This window comes from Lagopus leucura, unplaced genomic scaffold, assembly GCF_019238085.1.
Source record: "Lagopus leucura isolate 7727_CA_CO unplaced genomic scaffold, USGS_WTPT01 Super-Scaffold_100001, whole genome shotgun sequence".
NCBI lineage: Eukaryota > Metazoa > Chordata > Aves > Galliformes > Phasianidae > Lagopus > Lagopus leucura.
Genome location: NW_024962262.1, coordinates 34,574,848 through 34,599,581, shown reverse-complemented (window position 1 = coordinate 34,599,581; position 24,734 = coordinate 34,574,848). Strand labels below are relative to the sequence as shown.

Sequence of the window (24,734 nt, the reverse complement as noted above, 5' to 3'; positions counted from 1 at the left end):
TCTGTAGCAGTTTTGGAGCAGATGGCAAAGACAAAACTAAGTTTAAAGACAAGGAATTTTCTGTTACTGCTGGTGGTGATACATGGAGAAACAGCAGAGGGCATCCACTAGCAAGGGATGACTTTGTAAGTCACTCATTGCTGTTTAAAAGGCAGGTGAACAGAATGGAGCGACATGGTGTAGGGATACTATTAAGTTTATATTTCTGTTTATTAACTGAGAAACCTACTGAAATATCATAAGATACTGTCTACATTACACACAAGAACACACAACGTACTGGAAGGACCCTGCTCAATACCCATGAGCAAATATGCTTGACAATTAATGTTTTAATTAGTAACTCTGTTTCCAGAAACACTCAAGCAAACCAAACCATTTCCCGATGCAGGAGAAGAGGCAGTATGGCAGCTGTTACCTTATATACACAGTCTAGTATGAAAATATAGGTATGGAAATATAGGAGAGAGAAGATGGTAACAGAGATGCTATTCTCAAGGCCTTCTTGCAAGAAATCTCTGAGACTTTATACCTTGTTTTTATTTTCTTCTGTTCACATCTCCACCAGAAACTTGGAGCTAAATGGGATAGTAGTAGTATCCACATACGTGGATAACAAAGAATTGCTGTTTATGTAGCCACCTGTTTTAGTAGTTCTGTAGTTTTACATTTGGATTGGTATTTAAATGTGATTGCTTTAGACCTATTTCTTTTCTAGGTCCTTTTGCAGCAAATGGAAGCAGAGAAGCTCCTACAGACTGCAGTTCTACACACAAAGTTGTCTAAACTTCCACTTGGAAAAGCATATCTTCATCCATAAACTTGAAAGGGAACATGAGGGACCACTCTTCTTTAGGGTAAGGTTAGCCTCTGTAAATGCTTTTCCCTCCATATTGCCCTAACAAAATTCCACAGGTATGTCTTTGGCACATCTGTGATGGGAGAACCATGTTTCTGGAGTGGAATTATTTAGCTCTCAACCTTGTGCTTAGATGTTATATCTATATACTAGCTACTACCTGCTTTTTATGCTGCTATAAAGATGCTTTTTATAGGTCATTTTATAGGTCATTTTGTCTCTTTTTATGTAAAGCTTATTTTAATATGGGTCCTTGAGTCTGACTTATTCACTAAACTATACCACAATGGTTAATTATAAACAGGGTTGTAGGACAGATGTTGGAAAAGGGAATAAGACATGCATGTTTCCTTACAATTAATTTTAAATGTATTTTAATCAGGGGAATTATACCATGTCTGTAACTTTTCTCCCTAGCCATGGTAGCAGCAACAAATTCCAGATATCTCAAAATTCAGTTGCTATCTCCTGCCTAACTTAAACTTCTGGTATAATGAAGCATCAAATGGGGCAGGAGAGACTAGAAATCCCCTATTACTCTTTACCTTGACATCTTAGATTCCTAGTAAGAGTTAGATGAGTAGCAGATACTTTTGTGGGGTTTATTTTGAACAAGAAATATTCCAGTAGCAATTCATATTTAAACTTAACTTAAAATTGAAACAATTAAACCTGAGTTGTATTTTTCAAGTCTTTTGATTCCAGACAAAAACTCACTCTTGTGGATTTTTGATGGGGTGAAGGCTTAACAAAGCAAAGCATATGAAACACACTTACCTCTTTTAAAGCAGTTTTTCATTTCATTTCTTGCAGCAAGGAATATTTTAAAATAAAAATTCTACTATGAAGTTACAAGTCAAGAAATTTTGCTTCAAACATTAAAATATTTTGGTATTTCTACACTATGCTACACTTGATCTAAGCCTTCATGGCTGAGGTACTAAAGTTGAGAAACGGTGGTTCTTTTTCCTTTTTCATACAATTTATTTCTTGTTCAACAAAAATGCTGAAACATCCCAGTCACAGAAAAAAAACCCTGTAACTGAGTTACAATTCATTGCATGCCATTAAAAATTTACCCAGCAAAGCGTTAAAAGTCCTTGATTCAGTTTCAGTGTTTATTGACCTTTCTATTGCTCCTATTATATCACTGATTTCTAAATACAAACAAGTTAAATACCGCATAAGTCATATGATAGACAGTAGATGTTTTTTTCTGAGTGCAAACCTGAGCTTAACTGAGTGAAACTCACTGAGTGAAACCCATGTGTTGGAATGGAGATATCTACCCTGTCTTGTGCTGCAGACTGCCTGAAAGCAAATCAAATGCAATTCAGCATAGCATCCCAAGATGAGTGACAGGGCTACAGGATATGCTGACTGCATAGCTACATCAGGCAGTGAGCCAGGCTGAAGCTGGCATCACTCCTCCTCTCACAGAGGCATGCAGCATGTGCCCTGAGACTTTTGGACATACAAAAACCATGACAGGTCAAGAAAGGAGTTTGAATGGTCAAGAAAGCATTGGTTTGTGTGCTAAAGCTATGATACCATTTCTCTTTCAAATACCTGTAATTACCTCATTGTATGTACACTGACAAAAAGGTAATGGGAAGGCAAAAAGTCATCAGAAACAAGCCAGTAATTTCGGTTTACACTCACCAAAGAAAAAATGAAAAAAACTCACAATGCTGTTCTTGGCATATGGCTTAAGTATTACCGCAAATAAAAAAGTCAGGAAGCTATTCCAGTAATATCTATGTTTAAAGTAGATAAAACGCACAATCAGTGTGTTTGCAGATATTTCTTTAGAGTTAAGTTGAATTCCCTCCATGCTTGGGAGAAAGGAAGATAAATAAATTGTATGGCTGTCTCAGTAAAATCCAGGTAGAACTGTTGCATGAAGACAAACCTTTAAAAGAAATATTTGAAGAAAAGAAGAAGACTTAGAGAAGACTAAAGTACTTCAACTTGAAATTCATTAAACTAAATGAGGCTGCGTTTCTTCAAGCTACTAGATCATAGCTAGAATTGTGTGTTGGGATTTGGTAGATTCACAGGACTGTGACCGAGGAAATTTAGGAGAGTGGCTCGTCCTACCTTTCTTTTATTTTAAATGCGTTGTTTTTGTGTATGAGAATATGTACTTAAATGATTTCCTCATGTAAACTAAGTGATGGTAAGATTGAAAGAATGTAAATACTATAGGTATTGATGTTGAAAAATGTGCAGTAGAGGGAGTTGGCAGGAAGGAAAAGATTAAATAAACTGAGAATCTGGCCAGATTTATTATTGTACCCGTACCATGCTGTTCAAGTCAGCTTTCCACCAGTTAATGATTACCGGCATGCGTCACTCCAAGATCGCTGTAAGAGAAAGATTAGTGAAGAGTCGGTTTCTCAGTTCCCAAGACAATTTCTCCACAGTCCTCTCAAATTAAAACATCTTGCAGAACAGGAGGTATCCTCCTCCATTCCACAAAACATGCAGATAATTACTTCACTTAACATAATTCCTCAGGGCCCCCAGGACACCACCAGCCTCACTGTCTCTGCTCAGCTGTCCCTAGTATTGCCCAGGGCCCAGGACGCCTGATGCTTGTCCTGCTATGGGCAGCCATGGTCCCACGTGCCCAGTCTCAGCCTACTGCCTGCCGCAGGGAGTTGTTCCTCATCTGCCCTGCTCCCTGGTGGGTGGGGACAGGCTCTGTCCTGACAGACCCTGTGGAGAGCAGGTGGCCATTCTAAGCCCTGGCACCTTCCCTTGCTAGCCAGGATATTTCCCAAATAGCTGAGGCCAAGATGTTACGATATTTTCCTCCACAATCAGAATAACCTCCCCTCTTTGTGTTCTCCAGTTGCAGATGCCCTCAACAAGCCTCATAAATGCCTTTCTTTAATCTCAGTGACTGAGTTTTACTTCTTGCATTTTAAATCACTCGCCTCGTACTATTTTAATTCTTTAGTTCTTTGCTCTCCTCACCAGCAGCCCCATAGTTGTTTTTTTCCTACTTCCTAGAAAGTTCTGTTCTTCCCTACCTCTTTGTTCTTGTACTGTACTAAGAAAAAGCACAGTCAGCAACACGCTGTGTCAACAGAGCATGAAAAAGCCTTCCAGAACAGTGGATAATGCAAAACAGTTCCATAAAGCCCTCACGCACACAAAGTACCTCTAGAGGACTGCATTAAGTGCCAGAGTCCTCTACATTAAGTAGATGATTAAAGGAGTAATGTAGACTTAAGTACATTAATGTAGACATTAAATCTATATTATTTGATAAATTTGGACTGCTAACTGGGAATGATCTTTATTTAACTGTAGCCTGTAGAAGGCTGGCATGTGGAAAAGAAAATGCTAGGAAGTAATGAGATATACTGGCTAGAACAGGGAAAGAGTGTGAAAAGGACTGGGTAAAACAAACTGGAAATAAAAAAAATGCAAGGGGAAGAAGATATTTTGAATTAGGACTCTAGAAAGTCTTGAATGCCTCAGCCCTTATTTTAGCTTCCCCAAATTTGCATTCAGCTACCATCTATTACCGTTAAGAAAAGGTTGGGAAGAGGAGGGAGGGGATGGGAAGAAAGCAAAGGGAAGGGATTTATATCTGGGATTTATGGTGATTGTCCACCATTGTCTGTGCTTGAACAATAATTTCGTCTGTTCAAAACAGACTGCTGGCCATAATAAGCTTCTTGCATTGAGTCTAGCAGATGGAGAAAGACTAAAATGCTCTTGGTCTCCTCTGCTGCTAAATCCATGCAGGATTTAGGAGAGTACCTTAATCACCAAGCTATATATGATATAAGGCAAGGAAGGAGGAAGCAGGCATTAGCAAGTGGATAGAATAAACCAACCTTGCCAAGTTAGGCTGTACCACTTGTAGGAAGTAACTGAAGATTAATCAAGCTCTAGAAGGAAGGAAAGAAGAGGAAATGAGACTTTCTCTAGCAGACATGGTGATGTCTCTAACCTTACAAAACACAAAACTTTATTCTAGCTCTTGTTGCAAGGCCTGATTGAGCATTTCATATTAAACAGATACTGTAATAAGCAACCGAGATCCAAGTGAATCTGCACACTTAATGCACACCTCCCATAATCAATTGACAAGAACCTTGAACACTTTCTCACCCAGACAAAATTTATGTAATGTAAAACAGCTTTAGCAATAGATCCTTAAAATGCAAACTGAACAGCCTATGGTGTTGGTAACAGCTAGGGCACTTCCAGAGGGACATGAGGTATTAAACTTCTTGGGCACAGAAGGGACTGAGCATGCACTTCTTGCTTTCTGAATGCTCCAGCCATTCCCATAATGTACTCATTAAATTGTATTGTCTATTTTATTTGCCTCTAAGCATTGCCCATAAAAGCTGTGACTGTGACATTGCATAGCTACAGAGGAAGGAAGACACTTTCAGAAGAAATTTGATTCTTTTTGTTTTCAAAAAGTCCTCTCTTCAGTATTGGTATTAATTAAGGCTGAACACACTAAAGCTTCAATACTGTCATCTTCCTCTAGCAGTGCCTGCTCTGGCAGTTAGTGCAGCCTAATATGAGCAGCAGATCTGCAGAAGCAATAGTCAGTAGTGAGGACTAGATTTCCAGATTTCACCTATGTTCAGGTTTTATGTCAGACTAACTCTAGCCTGATACTGTGGACAGAATGTCATTAGTGACTGCAGCATACTCAGGCACTCTTAGGACATACAAAACTGAAGCATTCATATCTTTTTTTCCAATCTGGTGTCCACAGCATGTGTGCCCGCATCAAGATGTTCTCAAGATAATTTCATTTTTGGGGAAGGAAAACTGGGTGTCTTGGCAAGTCTACTGGCAAGTCTTGAGGGAAAAAGTCTTTCCAGAGCTTGGTGTCAATGTACTTTGGAGAACAGTGATGCCACTCTGAACCAACAGGACTCCTTGATGGACATTAGGTGTTGTGAACATGCAGCAGCCATTTCCTCCATTGCATCTGCAGAATTATTTTCTTTAAATATACACTATTTCAAATGTTCCTCCCTTTCATGTAAGCTGCATGGCATTTCTTTTGGAAAGAGTAATTAGAACCCCTGTGGAGAAGAGGAAGAAAATTGGCTCCCAGTACAGGAAGAAGGATGTGGAGCTGTTGAAATGGGTCCAGAGGAGGGCCATGAAGGTGGTCAGTGCTGGAGCACCTGTCTTGTAAAGAGAAGTGGTGGGAAGTGGGCTTGTTCAGCTTTGAGAAGGCTTTGAGATGACCCCATTGCAGCATTCCAGTACTTGAAAGGACCTTATAGGCAGAAGGGGGACCGACTTTTTACATGGTCTGATAGTGACAACGGGCAGTGGCTTTAAACTAAAAGAGGAGAGAGGCACTGGCCCAGGCTGTCCAAGCAACTGCGGATGTCCCATCGCTGGAAGTGTTCAGTGCCAGGTTGGATGGGGCCCTGGGCAGCCTGAGCTGATGGGTGGCAATCTTGCCGATGGCAAAGGGCTGGAATTCAGTGATCTTTGAGGTCCCTTCCAACCTCAGTCATTCTGTGACTCTGCATGACCTGCCCTGCTGCACCGATTAGCCTGCGTGTCAAGCTGAATGCGGACAGCGCCGGGCTGAAAGGCTCTGCGGCACAGCGCGCCGTGCTGGATCCACACGAGTAAGAGCAGGAGGGGAGGAGGAGGCCCCGGAAGAGGGGAGCTTTCCTCTTGCGTGAGGGACCGCCCGGGCCGGGGGCGGGCAGGAGCCGCAGCCCCGCGCCCCTTCCACGTCCGGCGGCCGGCTCTCGGTGTGCCCCCGTCCGCCGCCCGAGGTGAGCGCCTGTTGCGCCGCGGCTCAGCCCTGCTGATGGGAAGTGAGCGGGAGCGGGAAGGCCGCCCGCCGGAGCCGGCGGCTTTGGCCGGGTGATGGAGCTCGGTTCAGGGCCTCCCGCAGGGCCCGGCCTGCTCAGCCGCCTGCCGCGGGCCCGGCCTGCGGGCGCGGTCAGGGCTTCGGGGTAGCGGGCGGCCCGGGGGACAGGAGCCCAGCCCGGCGTCCTACCCCGGGGCCTCGGCTCCTGCTCGGAGGGGGATGGCTTTGCCCCTGTCGTGGAGTAAGCCTCAGCATGGAGTGCATCTTAACGCGGCCTCCTCAGAACTGAGGAGTGCTCGTTTGGGCACTTGAGGCTCCGTGTCCAGAGGCTGTGTTAGAAATGTGGGTTTTGATCCACCTGTGTCTTTCCAGGGCCACCTGGGCAGCGCAAGGACTCACCCAGGACAGGCACACAGGCAGCGCTTGTCACGGTTCAGTTATAGCGTGTTTAGTCAGGGCAGCATGAAGCTCTGCATGGATGTTCCTGACTAAATATGTCAGTTGAGGAAGATAATCCACTGGTTTGGCCTAAGTTTGCTGGTTTCAAACAACTGTATTTTAATTAAACCTGTGCATATAGGGGTTAAAGTCAGACTCTTATGTCATGTATGCTTTTTCAAGCTCCTGCTTGACACGCTGCAGGCATGGTAGTTCATGAAATTCTCTTGTTTTCTAAGTAAAGAAATTTATCTTAGGTCAAGCGTATAGGGCATGTTAGGCTCAAAGGTCTTGGGGTGATGGATTTCATTATATGTAACTTTGTGGTTCCTATTACTAGAAGCATACTCTGCTATAAATTTTCGAAATTTTTTTAAGGTGTTCATGGCACTTATTTAGTATTTGAGCATTTTTTTAAATCTAGCTACTTGCAAATAAAAGTGTATGTGAGAAAATTCTGCTTTCTCACCCGATTTGAGATTAATACTACATTTTGCTGAAATGTTGTCATTTCAGCACATCTGTAGATATCTTTGTGAAATTTAAAAAATGACATTGCAAGTGATGGAAGATAATGAGGGAACATGTCCTGAACCATAGTTATTGTAGTAAAATGTGACCAGCAGGCTTAAGGTAGATGGTCCAAAAAACAGGCAGTAGTGCCAAATCTTTTAAAAGGTTGCTTTCAGCTATGGTGGCTTGAGCCAACAAGTGGGAGAGCTTGCTGTCCTTCATTCTTGATACTAATTTCACTGTTCTAGCTTCCACTATATTTCAGTTCACTCTGTAGTTCAATGAGACCTTTTGCTGGGCGTAGGTATTTTCTTGGAAAGGTTGATTTTCAACTGTTTTACAAGCATGCGAGGGGCAGAAGGGTGTAACTTTTCTTTGTGCCGACAAAGCAAGAGAGACATCCTCATGGTTCTTTGTGAATATGAAAAAGAAGGAGCTTCCTTCAGATTTCCCTTTGAGCAGGAGCGTGAAAAATTGGGGAGGCTGGTAGTGCTTGAGTCTTCTGTTGCTAAAGTGTGTGTGATTCTCCCTGTGACTAGTCTGGGTCTCTCTGATACTGGCTGGAGTTTGATAGCTGAGGGCTGAAGGAAAGGCCAGGGTCTGTGCTGTGAACCAGAGATGCATCCTGTCGTCGTGGCTCAAGTGTGTGTGTGTGTTGGTCGCTGACTACAGGAAAGGTACAAGTGTTCAGTATCATACCTGCATTTCTCCTCACCTGAGGTCCATCTTTTTGCTGCACGAGTCTGCTACATGCCCACATTTCTTTTAGAAGGAAAGGCCATGTGCAGCCCTGCTTGCCTCCTGGCACAGTCAAAAGATAGCCAGAGTACGTATAAAAAAGTTGTGGTGGGCAGCACAGAGTAACTCTGTCCTAAGGATTACCATGACCATTGGTTGGATGTATGTATTCCAAACTGTGTCTGCAAAAATGAGGGGAGGCTATGTTTGTAGGAACACCTAGTGTGTTTCATTAGATCAATTCACGTATGTGGGAAAAGTAAAAAAGATTTTGGGCACAGCAGACAACTGTATTAAACTACCAAGCTACATAAAACTAAGAGCTTGTGACTTCAAAGGGAAGTTAAAGCTAAAAAACCATTGAGCCAGGCTCTTGTCAGCAGTGCCCTGTGACAAGACAAGAGACAGTGAAAGCAAGCAGGAATCCAGGGGGTTCCTTCTGAACACCGGGAAACAGTTTAGTGTGAGGGTGATGGAGCACTGGCACTGGTTGCCAAGATAGGTTGTGGAGTCTGCCTCTTCGGACATCTTCAGAAGTCACCTGGATGTGATCTTGGGCAACTGGCTTTAGGTGTTGAGCAAATAACCTCCAAAGGTCTCTTCCAACCTCAACCATCCTATGATCCTGCGTTTCTTACATTAGTACATAAAACAGTGTTGTTCTAATTTGCATGGAAGTAGACATATGTTGTGATTTAGTGGTTGTCACACCATTGTTTTTATTGGAGTGGGCACTGTAAAAAAACGTAGATGAGAGAGGTGAGGCTCATTGCGAGTTCTGTGTGAGGAATTCCTAGGAGTTGAGTAGATTAAAATCTTAAGGGAAGCCTGAGGGATGTGAAAAGAGGGCTGAGGAGAGCTAACAGGATTAGGGGTCTAACATGAACAACAAAATGAGGTTGAAGAAGCTGGGTTTATTTAGTCTGGTGAAGGGAAAGCGAAGAGGCATTGTAATAGTCTCACAGTTCCTTGAAAAATAGTTACAAAGATGTCAGAACCAATTTTTCCTTGGTGGTAGGAGATGGTAGGTGAGACACTAGGAAAAATGTTTTCACCAGGAGGATAGCACAGCCAGGTATCAGGTTGCCCAGAGAGGTCATGGACTCGCTTTTGGAGCCACGCAGAAGCCACAGCTGCTCTGCTTTGAAAAGAGGGTTGGACTGGAACTTTACCAGAGGTCTCTTATGAACAATATTTCTGTGAGTTTATGATACAGGATGTAGATGAACCTAGAAGTGTATGCTGTGTGAATGTTACTGGAGAGGTATGTGCCTGGGGAGGACCCCAAGTGTGTTTAAAGTGTGTGTGAGGAAAGGACTGTAAGGACAGGTAGATGAAAACATAGAATGTGACAATATGGCAGAGGCAGCACTGGGGAATGACATATTAAGAAACAGTGACAGGAAGAGCAGATTTTTGGAGAAGAGTAATAAATCATAGAATCATAGGGTGGCCTGGGTTGAAAAGGACCATCAGCAGGACCATGAAAATGATCATCTAGTTTCAACCTCCTTGCTACATGCAGGGTCGCCAACCAGTAGAGCAGGCTGCCCAGAGCCACACTGATTCTATGATTCTATGTTGTGGGGCCGTGGAAAGTCGGTGACAGCGGCTGACAGGAGGGAGGCTGCGAGCGGCACTGGGGTCTGTGCACGGAGCAGCCAGCTGAGGCAGTGGGGCGCAGCGGATGGACGTTGAGAGTAGTGCCACAGGTACCGGTCCTGCGGCGGGGCTGGAGAACGCTGCAGGACGGCAAGAGGCGGGAGGGGGCAGCGGGTAGGAGCCGCGGCGGGGCGGTGGGGCGGGGCGGGACGGTCCGCGGGGCCGGGCCTCACTCCCCGCTCCCCTCCGCGCAGGCCCGGGCCGCGGCTGCCATAACAACGCGGAGGACGCCGGCACCGAACGGGACGCGAAAGACGGTCCGGACATGGTGAGCGCTGTGGTGGGTGGTGGGCCGGCCGGGCTCGGTGCGGTTCGTTCTGAGCCGCCTCTTTTCTCCCCTCTCTCCCGCAGCCCTTCACGGAGCGCGCCTATTTCCCGGCGGGAGCGGCCGCGGCCGGCTCTGGGTCGTTTCCCGCCTTCCAGTTCCGCGGGCGCCATGAGGGCCCGGACTGGCGGCGGCTGAGCGCCGTGGACGTGGGCCGGGTGTGGCGGGAGGGCGACGTGGCGGCCCTGCAGGAGCACCTGGAGCACGTCACCTTCTGCAGCGCCGAGCGGGAGCGCTGCCCGCACTGCCAGGGCCCCGCAGACCCGCTGCTGCTCAAGCTGCTGCGCCTGGCCCAGCTGTGCACCGAGTACCTGCTGCACTCTCAGGAGTACCTGAGCGCCCAGCTCAGCAGCCTAGAGGAAGCTCTGCGCGGGGCCCAAGCCCAGCGCGACCGCCTGGCCGAGGAGGTGGCCCAGCGTGCCCAAGAGGTCAAGGGGCTGAAGGAGGAGTGCCGGCGCAGGAAGAAGATGATCAGCACCCAGCAGATGATGCTGGAGGCCCGAGCCAGCTACCACCAGGTGAGAGGAGAGGGACTGTGTTCATCTTAAACAGCTGCTGTAACAAGGGTTCTGACAACAACAGGGATAAGCTGACAACAAGAACTAAAAATATTTTTGGAAAAAAAGAGAATGGGAAGCTTTAAGTTTGCTGAGAAAGGCATAATGATCCTGTAGGTGATAACTGAGAATAATTTATTTTGCTACAAGGAAAGATGTTTAAAGAGTGAACGTTCAGTTAGTTAGCTGATAGCCTGATTATTATGAATTCTGGCAAGTGATGTCGTTATGACCTTGATTAAACCAGCTAAACCATTTTTGGGACCTAGTTCTCCTATAAACATCTTCCAGGTATCCTAACCTAAAATTGAGTTCTACTTAGACTTGTTCAATTGTATGCAGGTATTCAACTTCTGACAGAAATTCTACTGTGTTTTGGTAGTGAGAGGAATGTGTGGAAGTTAAATCATTCAGGCATGTAAGGGACGAGTCCTAAGTGACTGTGCTGTGAGCTTTAGACAGTGCCCCAAGAGACAGTTGAGCCACAGGGAAGAACCTAGTGTCATTTAATGTGAGTGGTATCTCAGCCACTTCTGGAACTGAAGCAAGAGAAGGGTCAAGAAACGGTCAAGTCATAGGGAGGGCCTGGTGTCTTAACCAATCCTGGAACTGGGGCATGTAAGTAGGGGCTATGGGATGGATTCTCTTCCCCATACAACCCCTTTGACTGATCTGATCCTGGATCCAAGACTGGTGATATCTCTCTCTCTTTCTCTCTTTTCTTCTCTTGAAGTTGTTAATTGAGACAAGGCTTACTTTGATTTCCTATACAACCACAGAGCTTAGGCAGATGTAGCTGTGAGAAGGCCAGTGTCTACAGGATAACTGTTCTGTGGAAACCTCCCATTGTACTTGATGTTTATGCACGGACCTTGTGTGCTATTTCACCTTAATCCATCCTGAGGAGATTTGCAAATCTTAGTCAGTCTCCCCACAGGTGGGATGTGATATATTAGTTAGTGTCACGGACAGGATCCCCTCAATATTGAAAGGTATCCCTTAGCATGAATGCTCTGCCCAGTATGTGTGAGTGAAGAGAGCTGGGAATTGGCCTCAGCTATAAGCTGTGAGAGTTACAGGCAGTGGCGAGCTGTGGCTGCCCAGGAAATAGTGGTGCTTAACTGCTCCCCTGTTTTTGAAAAATTGAATTTAAAGTTTGCCTCACCTCCTTAGGAATAGCATGGGCCCATATTTATATTTAAGGTCAGGCTGGATGTGGCTCTGGGCAGCCTCATCTAGTGGTTGGTGATCCTGCACATAGCAGTGGGTTGAAACTAGATGATCATTGTGGTCCTTTTCAACCCAGGCCATTCTATGATTCTATGGCTGGCTTGTGGCTATGATTCTTGTGGCTCTGAGCCCCACTGAGCTGCCTGGTTCTGATGGGCTGTGGTTGCCTGCGAGGTGAGAGGTTGAAGTGCAGGCGCTGGGCTGCTGTCACAGACATCTGAGAGTGCTGCATCATCTGTATCAAATCTTGTTTACTGTCAAGTGGTCCATAGCCTTGGATTTGCTCTTGACGCATCTGAAGTGTTGGATATACACATACACACACCCAAAAGCCCACGATACAGGTGCTGCTTCTTTCTGTTGCCTGTGTACCATATGGTCAGGAAATTCCTAGGGTACATACAGCAGCATTGATGCTAGGGCGTAGCCTGTCTGCAGGCCAGTTGCCACTTTTCTGCAGTAGTGTTCTCCAGGCACAAAGTTTTTGCCCCTTATGTAACTCAGGAGCAATTCACGTTAAGAACACCAGTGGCATAGCTCATCCCTAGCACAACAGTCTGCTCCTTTAGCATATTTCACAAGAGCCTTAGCGTGTTGCCATCTTTACTTATTTATTTATCTGATGAGGGAATTGTTGTTCTGGATATAGTAGAGTGGCTTAAAAATTTGTCAGCTTCAGCATGTTTCAGGACTGCAGATTCTAGCTTCAAATATAATCTAAAGTCTGAGGAGTGTACTGGGTGAAGACCTGATGTAAGATTTCAGGGTAGCTCTTTTTATTTACAAGATTAAAGTTTTGTGGTTTTTTTTTCCTTTTGTTAAAATCTTGGAATACTAACATTCCTGGTTGTTGAAATTCTCCTTAACCACACCGTAGTTAAAGCACTGAGCCAATACAAGTTTTCTTATGGTATGCCCACACTTTGACTCACCGTCTAGCATCAGTGTCCTCAGGCTAGCAAAGTTCTTGCAACTGGGGAAAGGCACCTCCCACATCCAATTCTGTATCCCATAAGAAAACAGGTCCTTCCTTTCCTGCAAAAAGGCAGGGAACATAAGTCACAGGATTTATTTTGTTGGAGATTCATAGGGATGTTTGCACAGTTTTCAAAATGTGGTATAGCAGTCTTAACTGTGAGAAGCAGCAATTTTCCACTTCTAGCTGCTAAGCTGACTCAAGTGTTTCTGTAAGGAAATGCAGGCTTCATGCCGTGGGAGTAAACTTACATATTGTACACTTGATGGGAACGTTGCCTCAGTGCATGCATTTGAGTGTTAGAATCACAGAATAGTTTGAGTTGGAAGGGACCTTTAACGGTCATCCAGTCCAGCTCCTCTGCAATGAACAGGGACATGCACAGCTAGATCAGGGTACTGAGAGCCCTGTCCATCCTGACCTTGGATGTCTTTAGGGACATCCACCACTTCTCTGGATGGACTGTCTTAAGGACAAGCTGATATCGTTTTTAAAAAGCCTTATTACAACTTACAGAGCAGTGTCTGTACTGAGTTGCAAAAGAAAGCTGATCATGTGCAGCATTGTACATGCAAACTTACGTAATTCTCATGCTGTGATTGCCAGCTAAATGTTACCGAGTCTTCCTGAAATGTTCATGGGATGCAGCTGTCTCAGTGGAAGCTCAAGAACTTGGTAGCAAGTTTAGCTCATCACTTCTCTTTGGTGGCATTCACAGTAACACAGAAATTGGAAATTATTTCTCATTTTTAGTTTCATTTCCCTCTTTCCTCTCTATTAGTAAATTCTCAACTAATATCAATGCAAGTTACTTAGTTTCATGTGGGAAGAGAACATTCAGTTAGCTGTGTTACATTGAATAAATTCTGCAGTTCCAGCAGTGATTTCAGGACTGTGAGTCTGAATGCCAGAGTTAAAATGAACTCTTTTCGGGGTTTGTAAATGCAAGGCAGTAGAGTGTTCAGTAAGTGTTAAATTTATGATCTATCTGTGCTATGGTCTTGGCATAACTACAGTGCCAGATAATAGGATGTTTGCAGTTTTTCCTTGGGGTTAGTTCAGATTTCTTCTTGTTCACCCAGAATCTTGGTTGTTTTGTAGACGTCTCTTAATATCTATTCACATCTTTAGTTTTTCGAGTGCAGGCACACTTTCTTTCTCTTAACTGTAATATGGAACTCAAATTTAATGGCTTTAATCTACCACTAAAATAAATTCAACTGTGAACTGCTACAATAAAATGATAATTACCTAAATGTCTTAAATTTATGACTCTTGCCAACGCCTTTTGTTTTATCTGAAATTTTTATTGTAATACATTTTTCACTTTTTGATGCTTTGCATACAATTATTTATCTGTTTATGCACCATGTTGCTTGACACACAGCACATTGCATCTAACACAGCGACTGGTAGCTACAAGGGTAGTGCTACATAATTCAGACCCTAGATATTGCCTGTGTTAGTCCTGTTCCCTGCAGTAAGAGCTTGCTTTCACTAGCAGCACCAACCTGACGTGAAGTTTGCGCTTGAATGAATAACATGATTTCACAGCCAATTTAATTCCCTAAGTGTTGTGCAATCTGTTACACTGTAAGCTCCCTCTTGGTTTGGTAGCAGTGCTGTGCTGTTGTACTGTTTGTCTTGGCTTTGGTTTTTGTGTTTGCGTGTATTTGTTAGGGTCATATGTCTGCATTTGTCCATCAAAATTTGTTTTAATGGTTCATAGTTTCAGGGTTTACTGGAAGATACCTCACTATTACTGATAGTATTTTCAATATTAGATGAAATCATAGAATAGTCTGGGTTGAAAAGGACCACAATGATCATCCAGTTTCAACCCCCCTGCTGTGTGCAGGGTCACCAACCACCAGACCAGGCTGCCCAGAGCCACATCCAGCCTGGCCTTGAATGCCTCCAGGGATGGGGCATCCACAGCTTCCTTGGGCAACCTGTTCCAGTGTGTCACCACCCTCTGTGTGAAAAACTTCCTCCTAATATCTAACCTCTCAGTTTAAAGCCATTCCCCCTTGTCCTATCACTATCCACCCTCATAAACAGCTGTTCCACTTCCTGTTCATATGTTCCCTTCAAGTTCTGGAAGGCCACAATGAGGTCTCCCTAGAGCCTACTCTTCTCCAAGCTAAACAAGCCCAGTTCCCTCAATGTTTCTTCACGGGAAAGGTTCTCCAACCCTCTAATGATCTTAGTGGTCCTCCTCTGGACCTGCTCCAAGAGCTCCACGTCCTTCCTGTACTGAGTTCCCCAGTCCTGAACGCAGTACTGCAGATGGGGCCTCACAAGAGCAGAGTAGAGGGGGACAACCACCTCTCTCTCCCTGCTGGCCACACCTTTCTTAATGCAGCCCAGAACACAGTTGGCCTTCCAGGCTGCAAGCGCACACTGCTGGCTCCAGCTTCTCTTCTCCCAGGATCCCAAGTCCTTCTCCGCAGGGCTGCTCTCAAGGAGATCTTCCCCCAGTTTGTATAAATATGAAATCTGGAACTTTGATTTTGATGATGAGGTCTGGAATCCATTGGGTCAGTATTTATATGTTCATATCACAGTACAGAAAGAAAAGGATTCAGCTGAGTACTTGAAAAAGAATTCTGAGAAAAGGTTTCTCATTCCTTCTGTCTAAATCAGTTAGGGGCTTTGATTCACAGTCTTATCAGTACGTTCCAGAACATGTAAATAAAGCTCCTGTTCTTGTATTTTCTATCTGTTTCTAATATTCTGAACGTTACAGTGATATACTTTGAAAGTGATAAACTTTTTTCCAAACAGTTGGAATTTAAGTTGGACTTCAGATGTGACTATGAAGTAGAAATTGTCATACATCCCATTAGAATGCAGGACAAGTTATAAAACAAACCTATCGCTTTTTCTATTGTTTGTTTTCTTTTTAATTTGCTTTGTTTCTTTGTTTTTTTTTTTTTTTATGAAGTTTGCAATAAAGGAACTTAGTAAAGTTGTCTATGCAGATGATGAAGGATTATCCTGAGAGTTCCTTGGCTTTTATTAAGAGCCAAAACCTATCAAGACGTAATAACTTTTATCAGTGTTTGACTTTCTTCTTTGTTTGTGTCTTCCACATTATTACTTTTATTACTTTTTTTTTTTCTTTTCCTTTTTAACTCAATTCCTTTTTTGCTTGTCTGGGAAAATAATAATGAGATGAGAGATCAAGACTTAGAACAGTCTTTCTGCATAGATTTTCAATATACTTTTGATGTCTGGACAAAATAATATAAACACTGCTATATATACCAAGTAATAATAATTGTTATCTGTTTTTTGTAGTGTCAGTTCTGTGAGAAGGCTTTTATGAACTATTCCTTTTTACAAGGCCATATGCTAAGGCGTCATCCAGAAGAATCTCAGATTGGTATGTACTTCAGTTCTTTACAGTGCCTTTTCAATCTATTCCTGCTGAATACTTCAGTCAGTAGCAGACCTCAGAGCACAATTGTTTTTCTTTAGCTATACGTGTTATAAAGGAGTAGGTAAACATAAACACAGTGCAGTAACAAAAACTCATTTTGTGAATCTAGGTGAATGACTAGTACAGAAATAATCCAGCTTACCTGAAATCAGTTTCGATAGGATCAGACTCTCCTGGACTAAGCTGACTGTAAAATATGATAAGAACAAGAAACTGTCGAGAATAATCCAGCTTCATGTATCTGTGGTGATTTTGGTTGCTATACCACTTTTATTCTTTTCTCTCTTAATTCAAAAGCATTTAGTTTCAAAAGTACTGCTCTTAAAGTTTGCTTCGTTCATTCCTAAATTCTCCCCTTCCTAGTACACTGCATGCTTGTGATTTCTACTAAGGACTAGCATGTATCAGAAAGGGGCAGTGACTGGAAAGGAGGAAAAAGAAGAGCATTTGTGAGGAAAGAGAGAGGGAATCATCTTGCAAGGTGTGAACTGCATCTTATCAAGCAAATAAGAAAAACAAGAACAGTGAGTGGTTTTCCACTGGTAGAGTGGAAGAAGGAAAAATCTCCCGTGGACTTTATGGTTCATAAAAAAAAGGTTGTGAAAGGAGCTGCAGAGGCAGTTGAACTAACTATCATATAAAGAGTTAGCCAGAAACTGTTGTATTTGTTTCACATAGTTATTCTCTATAATGTAGTTATACTCTGTAATGTAGTCGTACTTTATAATGTAGTTATACTCTACGTTGTGCTTGGATTCCCAGATGATGAGCAGCATAGTAAATCCTTGGTAAACTGATAAAAGAGGTTATAATTTTGACATATTTTAAACTTGAAACATTTTTAAAGTCCTTCACAATGGCATTCCCCCCTCATTCATTCCAGATAAATAATTAGCTAGACTCATTATAAAAATTACTTAGAACAAATTGAACCTAACAGAAATGATTAATTGAGGTCCACTTAGTCCTTCACAGGTTCTTCTTGGAGTCTGTATTCCTTAGACACAGAGATTTCTTAGAGTCTGTGTTGTTTAGATTCCTATGGTACACCTTAAAATTAGTTGATATAATGCTGTTCTTGCCAGTGGTTTATAAAACTACTTCACCTGTCTCTAATATTGGTATTTTTCGGTCTTTATCTTCAAATAATTTTAGTGGTCTGGAGAACATATGCATTTAAAAGCTTCTTTGGTGAATGTTGATAGTTAGAAGGGAAGTTATTTGAGTCATGCTTGATGAAGATGTCACACTATAGTGAAGCATTTGTGATAAGGGACACTTTTACAGAAATTGCAACCAATGTTTTTAAAATCAGGTTTTTTGTCTTGTTTTCCTAGCAGAACAAAAGAGGAAAGCGAAGACAGACAAATTGCAGGATGAGATTGAGAAACTGAAGGAGCAGTTGCAGCTCACCAAATCCCAGTTAGAAGCAGAACAGCAAGCTAACATGGTCAGATTTTCCAAGGTAATGTATACTGAATGACATGAACTTCAGAAAGGAGGTAGTGCCTTAGTCTGTGCTCACTCCTTTTGTAGCTAGAATGGAGCAAAAATGTATCCACAGCTTGCCTGCCTGGCAGAATGTTACTTGGGCAGTAGAACTTAGCAACCCCACCACTGTGAATTTTGAACACCTCCTTTCTTTTTTTTTTTATTTTCTTTTTCTTTTTCTTTTACATGTATCTTTAAATTAATACTTCAGGCAACTCTTCTCTTAGCACTGAACAGTTGATAAGGCAGGCATGGCTCTTAAAGCAGCAGATGGAATTGATCCTGCTGTGGTGAAATATAACTTACATTTAACATGATATTTTGTGATGGTTAAAAATTTCTTCAGATATAACTAATTTCACATGTGACCTAGTAAACTAAGATATCCTTTTTGCTAGTAGAGATTTTGTTCTTTGCTGCAAAGAGACTAACTAACAGAGGTGTAAAAGAATTTAAGGTAATGCAGGTTACTGAGAACTTGCATGTTCTACCAGGATTTAAATACTAGAGGCAAGGCAAAAGCAGTCTTTGTGCTGTGTGAATTTAAAAAAACCTCTTAAAACAGAAAGATTTAAAAGCAGTAATTATTTGTAAATACAATGAAGGCATAATTGGGCGTTACTGACTCTTGTAGTTGTGCTTCCTGCCTCGTAAAAAGAAACAAAGAATCTGTTGCCTGTTTAATTTTTTTTCATCTTCATAATTTCAGATCATTTCACATTTTTCATTTTTGTTTAAGTAAGTGCAGTTGGATAGTTAGCCATCAAAATATGGGTGGGTTTTTTATTTTTTTATGAAAGAAGGGCTTTGAGGAGGAAATTGTTGGTATAAGAGAACTAGATACTTCTAATGATTGAGGTAAACACTTATCCTGGTGTTATAGTTTGCCCTGTATTGTGTTGAAAAAGTAGAGTACAATAAACCTATTTGATAGAGAAAATTCTCAGCTATGAAGCACTCATTTTCAGTCACCACCATTAGCTGAGCATTTTCTCCAGCGACAAGCAAGAGCCCACATGCTATGCTCCTAAAACCTTTCACCAGCAGAGATGACTGACTGTTGCTGCCACCCTTACTGAAATACACCATTCACAGCCTCACTCTGCTGATGTTCACTCTTTGGTCTCCAGAAATGTTCAGCAAGAGTTGATGAATGTCAGCAAGCACAGCTTCTGCATGGAGAGATTCAGTTACCCATCTCTACTTCACATACACTTCCATGTCAAACCCTTTGATACCATCTGTGGCACAGCAACAAATGTAATGGGGTATTGGTGGGAAGGTTCAACTTCTCCTGCATGCACGTCCAACTTTTTGGCTTGCTTAGGCTGCATTGATTAAGGAGGAATTGTCTTGGGCTGCTGTTTCAGTTGATGTTACAGCTGGAAAGACTGTCATGGTGAGAACAGGAAAAGAAACAAACAGGGAAGGAATGCTGACCTATATCTGAAGATGCAGGTTCACAGGAAAGACTCCACAGAGGAGAGATCTCTAGAAAGAGAACGTTTCCCTGTGGCAGTCAGCACTTATATGGGGTATAAGGAGGGGTGGAGCCAGGCTCTGTTCACACGGGTGAATTGCCTTCACCTGTGCTCCCATGGCTGACTTGGTCCTTTCCTCAGTTGGTCAGTCATTGGTTCAGGCCCTGACTCTACAGTTCCTGCACAGCGGCATGTAAGATATGTAATATAGTTAATGTATATAAGTAACAAAGCTTACCTTATTTTTTTAATATTTCTTATTAGAAGATAAGAAGAGCAACAAAAACATAAAACTAGTGGAATATTTTATCTTGGGCTAATGTGATAAAATAGGAAGCTTTACTTCCAGAACATCCCTCATATAAACAGACTTCTGTACCTGAAGCGTTGTTTTTTTTTTCTTAGAGTTTGGAGCTTATTCATAGCAGCATAGAGCAGTTTAAGGGCCTGTTTTGATGTCATGTGTCTTAGCTAAGACTCTTAACTATAAGAGGACTGCCTGAAATGTTCTAGGGCTACAAGCTGCAGCGTTACGTTGGGCTTTTGAAACCTCTTTGTTTTTCTGGGATGTTAGAGAAGATAGAGATATGAAGTACAACTAGATGCAGATTGTCTACTGGGAGTCCACAGTCAACTCAGGTGTCATTGTGTCCAGCGGATAACTGAAAACATCTTTTATGAGAAGATTTGCTGCTGGAAAGAACTTAGATGAAAAACTTGAAGTTCTTGGTCTGCAGTCTTCTGTTGAGTTGAAAGGATACAGAAGATCTTATTCTTCTTAAGCATGTTGTTAGTGCCTGATTCCTCACACAGCTTGTAGTAGAGCTCATTGGCAAAGGATGGCTGCAGTTGCTAAAAATGGACCCAGCCAAAAGAGGGGGATTGCAAACATACAGCAGGATAAACTGAAGGTTGCTAAGTTTGTGAAGTTATATCAGGCTGAGGAATTCCTCTGAGCTGAAAACGGTTGGCAGCTTGAAGCCTTGTGAAGAGTGTGCGTTTGCTTGCTCTGCAGTTTTCCTTCTCCACATATAGACTTATGGCCTCTTTAAGAAATATGGTACTGAATTAGGTGCACTTTTGATATGTCAACTTGAGGTCATTCATGTGTGCTTATTCAAAGAAAAACACCGAACTGCCAAAACTTCTTGAACCTTACTTGTTTTCCTGTATTGTTTTAGCACCAAAATTCTTCAGAAATGTATTGGTGTTTTTTGTTTTTATGTTTGTTTTTTCCCATGCTTTTAATATTGCAATGTTGAAAGTGCCTTTTTTTCACACATTGCTTGGAGTACTGTTATATGTGAGTGGAAAAATAATTGGTAATGTTTTAAAAATAATTTTAGGAATGTGAACAGCAAAAATCAAAAGAAGAAGAAATTCTACAATCATTTCATAAATGGAAAGAAGAAGAAAAAGCCAAATTGGCTGATGAAATAGAAAAAGTGAAAGATATGTTTATGAAAGAGCTTAAGGAGTTGTCTTCGAGAAATTCAACATTAGAAAATGTAAGTGTAGCTTTTCTAACATTTTAAGACATGAATCCTTTACGGTACATGATGAGCTTCAGATATTTATGATGCAATGTAGTCATCTTAAAGGGCTTCTTAGAAAACTTATAGATAATGGTGACATCATAGCTGTAACTATATCCTTGTAAATGGGTATTTTACCTAGATAATTGCAGCTTGTTTTTAATGACAGCGTTTTGGATGAATGATGCCTTCAGTAACCAGGTCAGTATTTTCCTACTCCTCAACATTTTAAGTGACTATTTATAGATTAGTCGATGCTGTTGCTATTGCTGTCTGTTGGACATGCATAATACTGGTATTCTCATGAGTGATGTGGAGGGGACTGATCTCTGCCTTATAGTCCTGACACTAGAGCTGCATGTGTCTTCACTACAGCCAGAAGAAATGCTTCCCATAGTTCTGACAAAACCAGAATTGTAAAATATAGGTTGGAAAAAATACATGTGACATTAACAAAGCACTGAGATTTTGTGAATGCTAGTTTCTGTGTATATTTGCAATGTATGTTTATGTAGGATGTATGTGTTAATAATTACATGAAGTTGTTTGGATGATGAACTCGTGAGAAAAGTAAAGAATCTGCTCTGATCTATGTGTAGTTATGTCTAATGTACATTTTGCCTTAAATGACAGTTCTGTAGAATAAAATCTTTGTATATATTTGGGCCTTAATTTTCCTCCCCACTCCTTTCAGCAACTGTTAGCATTACAAACATCCAGTATGCAGAAATCCAATTTAGGGACACTGAAGGACAGCCATGAATTCATGGAAGAGAAGCCTCAGAGTACTCAGGATTATCACAAAGTGGTTAAACTTCTTGAAAAACAGGTAAGACCATTTCTTAATGCATTGCTTTTGACAGACTGTTCTTGTTCTTTCTTTGTACATCTCTGAGTAGAATTTTTAAATTCAGAAGTAAAATGTCCATCCCTATCAATGTCTAAAATAGCTGTTTATAGAATTCACTACAACCTCTGTAATAGAAATTGAGGAATTATTTCCCTTATACTTTATTTTTATTCTTTTATTTATTTATACTTTTAATAATGAAGAGTATCTAGCTTTACTAACCATGGTTTGGTTGCAGTTCAGTTCGAGAAGGCTCTAATAAACCATTTATGTCTGCTGATCCGTGAGGCTGTTGGAAAGAAATAATGAAAAAATGGAGTTACTTGTTTTCTGAGGTGAAAAAAAATATGAAGATGCTTTTGGACAGTGCTTGCCAACCTGTGGTTTTTCAACCATACGACGCACTTGATCCTGTCTTTTGAAGCTTCTGGATTGGGACTGTATCATCTGACCAGGACAGATGCTGGGCTGGTGAAAAATTGTTGGACAAGCCTAAGTCAGACCATAGGAAAGAGCTGAGAAGGGTTGAGGCTGAGATAGTTACACTGAGACTCACTTGCACATCCAGGTCCAGATTTCCAAAGCTTGAGTTGTGAGGCCTTTGGGAATACCCAAAAACCTTTTTACTCTCGTTTCGTGACACTTTGTAACATATGTTATGTATTTCATACATCTGGGAACTTGAAGAGATAGTGCTGGTTGCTTCTGCTCAAAGATGTGGAAAATTTTAGTGCTACTTCATTGTTTATTTTGTTAAAGAAAATTCAGTTTACTCTAAAACTCATGTATTAAGGTATTAAGCAAAAATGTAGTTTTCAGAGCAACCAGTAGGAAAAACCTCGCTCAAATGTATAAAACATGCTGATGAATGCTCTTAAATGTGGGGCTACTCAAATTTCATATAGTCAGTAATCTTTTTAGTACAAGTCTGCATGTGTTGCAGTAGATTTTAATTTGTTGTAACAGGAATTAATACTGATTTGGTTTTTTTTGTTTTTTTTTGTTTTGTTCAGGAAAGTAAATGGACGTCTAGAATACAAGCCCTTCGTCAAGATCATGAAACAGAAAAGTCCCTGGTAAGAGACATGGCAAGCCACATATGCTAGAAGGAAATGGAATTCTTACTCTTGGAGTAGTTCTTCATGTAGAGTAATACATCCTCTGGGGGTTAGAAAGCCAAGATCTCAAGAGTATCTAAAAGTGTGTCTTCCTAGATGCATTTAAGATCTTTGTATTCCAGTTGTAGCAGGATGTTGAAGTTTCTATTAAGGCCAGAATTGAAGAGGAATTTGTCATTTAAGAATCCAACAGATGCCTGCAACTGTACCTGTCTTTTGAAGGACTTGCAACTAATTCTGTGAACTCTGTATTTGTTTTCTGTGTTGTGTGGATATGCTGTATAGTTGAGATATAACTTGCTGATATGTAGCTTTCATCTGCCCTGCACCTTCAGCTGCCATAGAGCTACAGCATGTCACAGTCTTTTTTTCCTCTTCTCTTTCATTTCCCTGCTGCTTTTTCTGTTATAGCTCAAACTCAGAATCTGTTCAGCTTTTCAAAGAAAAAATACCATGGCATTCTGTTTTGCATTGGCATATCTATTTTACTATGCAGATCTTTATTCCTCAGGGCTTTTTTTTTTTTTTTTTTTTTGTATGTCTGCATTTCTTTTTAATCTCTTTCCTGCTTTGTTTCTCTTGCCTCCTTTCTTTTCATTTTCCTTTCATCTGCGTGACCATGTAAGAACTGAGCAGATCATAGTGGTCTGGCCATTACTTCTCCTCCTTTGGCAAGAAAGCAGTGGGGAGGAGCCTTGGAACATTCCCCAAAAAGGATGTAGTTTATGATACACCCACATACATGCAAGAATAGAATGAGGGAGGAGTAATGTAAGTATTACTTTTTAGATGGTGCACCTAAAATATTGTTTTCTTTCTTCTACATTCACAGCCATTATGTATTAGGTTTTTCATGCCAATTCACAGTTTTTCTCCTTAAAATGTTATTTTACACGATTTATAACCCAAACATTTTTATATTGTGATAGGCTTTTTCCCATAATCTTAATTTTAGGCAATCTCAGCAATGTGTTTGCATGCCCCCTTCGTTGTATTGAGATTCAGGTGGACTTTGTTGTGCAAATAAAATATGATTTAGACAAAGTCCCAAAGAAATCAAGGGATGTTACGTTCTTGCTGAAAAAAGTGTTAAAAATACTTAAAAGTAATATTTGTTTGTTGAAATGTTATAGCATTGAACTATTTTATGCAATATTATTATCAAGCTGTTTTGCTTTTGCTTTCTAGCTCCTATCACAGATTGAGAAGCTTAAATCATCAGTGAGAGAAGACCTGAATAAAAATAACACCTTTTACAAGAGAAGGATAGAAGAATTGGGAGAGAGGCTTCAGGAACAGAACGATCTGATTATTACACAAAAGAAGCAGGTCTGTTTTGTGAAGCAATCTGTTTCAGAGAGCACAGGAAACAGAGAAACATTTTCCTGTATAATCTCCAGTTGCACTGTTAATATTACCTGTTGGTGAGAGTATTACTGGGAGTATTTTGATTACACTTTGAAAATAACATTGATAAACTGAAACCTGAAGAAGGGATGCAGGGATTAAAACAGTATTTAGAATGAAAGGTTTAACAAACCAAATGTTTTAGTAAGTTCTACACCAAGTTAAAGGGTTATTCGATTGTGGTTACCAAAGCCCTCTGCAAATGAAAAATTTCTGATAGTGAACAGGATTTTGTCTGCCACAAGATGATTTTAATGAGTTCTAGTGTTTGAAATATGAAAA

General features: G+C 41.5%; 1 protein-coding gene across 1 annotated transcript in view; it reads left to right on the top strand.

Annotated features, from left to right (window-relative positions):
• Positions 1–10,074: 10,074 nt before the first annotated feature.
• DZIP1 (DAZ interacting zinc finger protein 1) overlaps positions 10,075–24,734 on the top strand; it is a 35,052-nt gene continuing 20,392 nt past the window's right edge. The window contains exons 1-9 of the mRNA XM_042867912.1: positions 10,075–10,087; positions 10,232–10,305; positions 10,389–10,880; positions 16,429–16,513; positions 17,908–18,035; positions 20,889–21,050; positions 21,772–21,906; positions 22,941–23,003; positions 24,234–24,374. Coding sequence (XP_042723846.1) covers positions 10,303–10,305; positions 10,389–10,880; positions 16,429–16,513; positions 17,908–18,035; positions 20,889–21,050; positions 21,772–21,906; positions 22,941–23,003; positions 24,234–24,374 — 1,209 coding nt within the window. The 5' untranslated portion in view covers positions 10,075–10,087; positions 10,232–10,302. The remainder of the gene's footprint in view (positions 10,088–10,231; positions 10,306–10,388; positions 10,881–16,428; positions 16,514–17,907; positions 18,036–20,888; positions 21,051–21,771; positions 21,907–22,940; positions 23,004–24,233; positions 24,375–24,734) is intronic.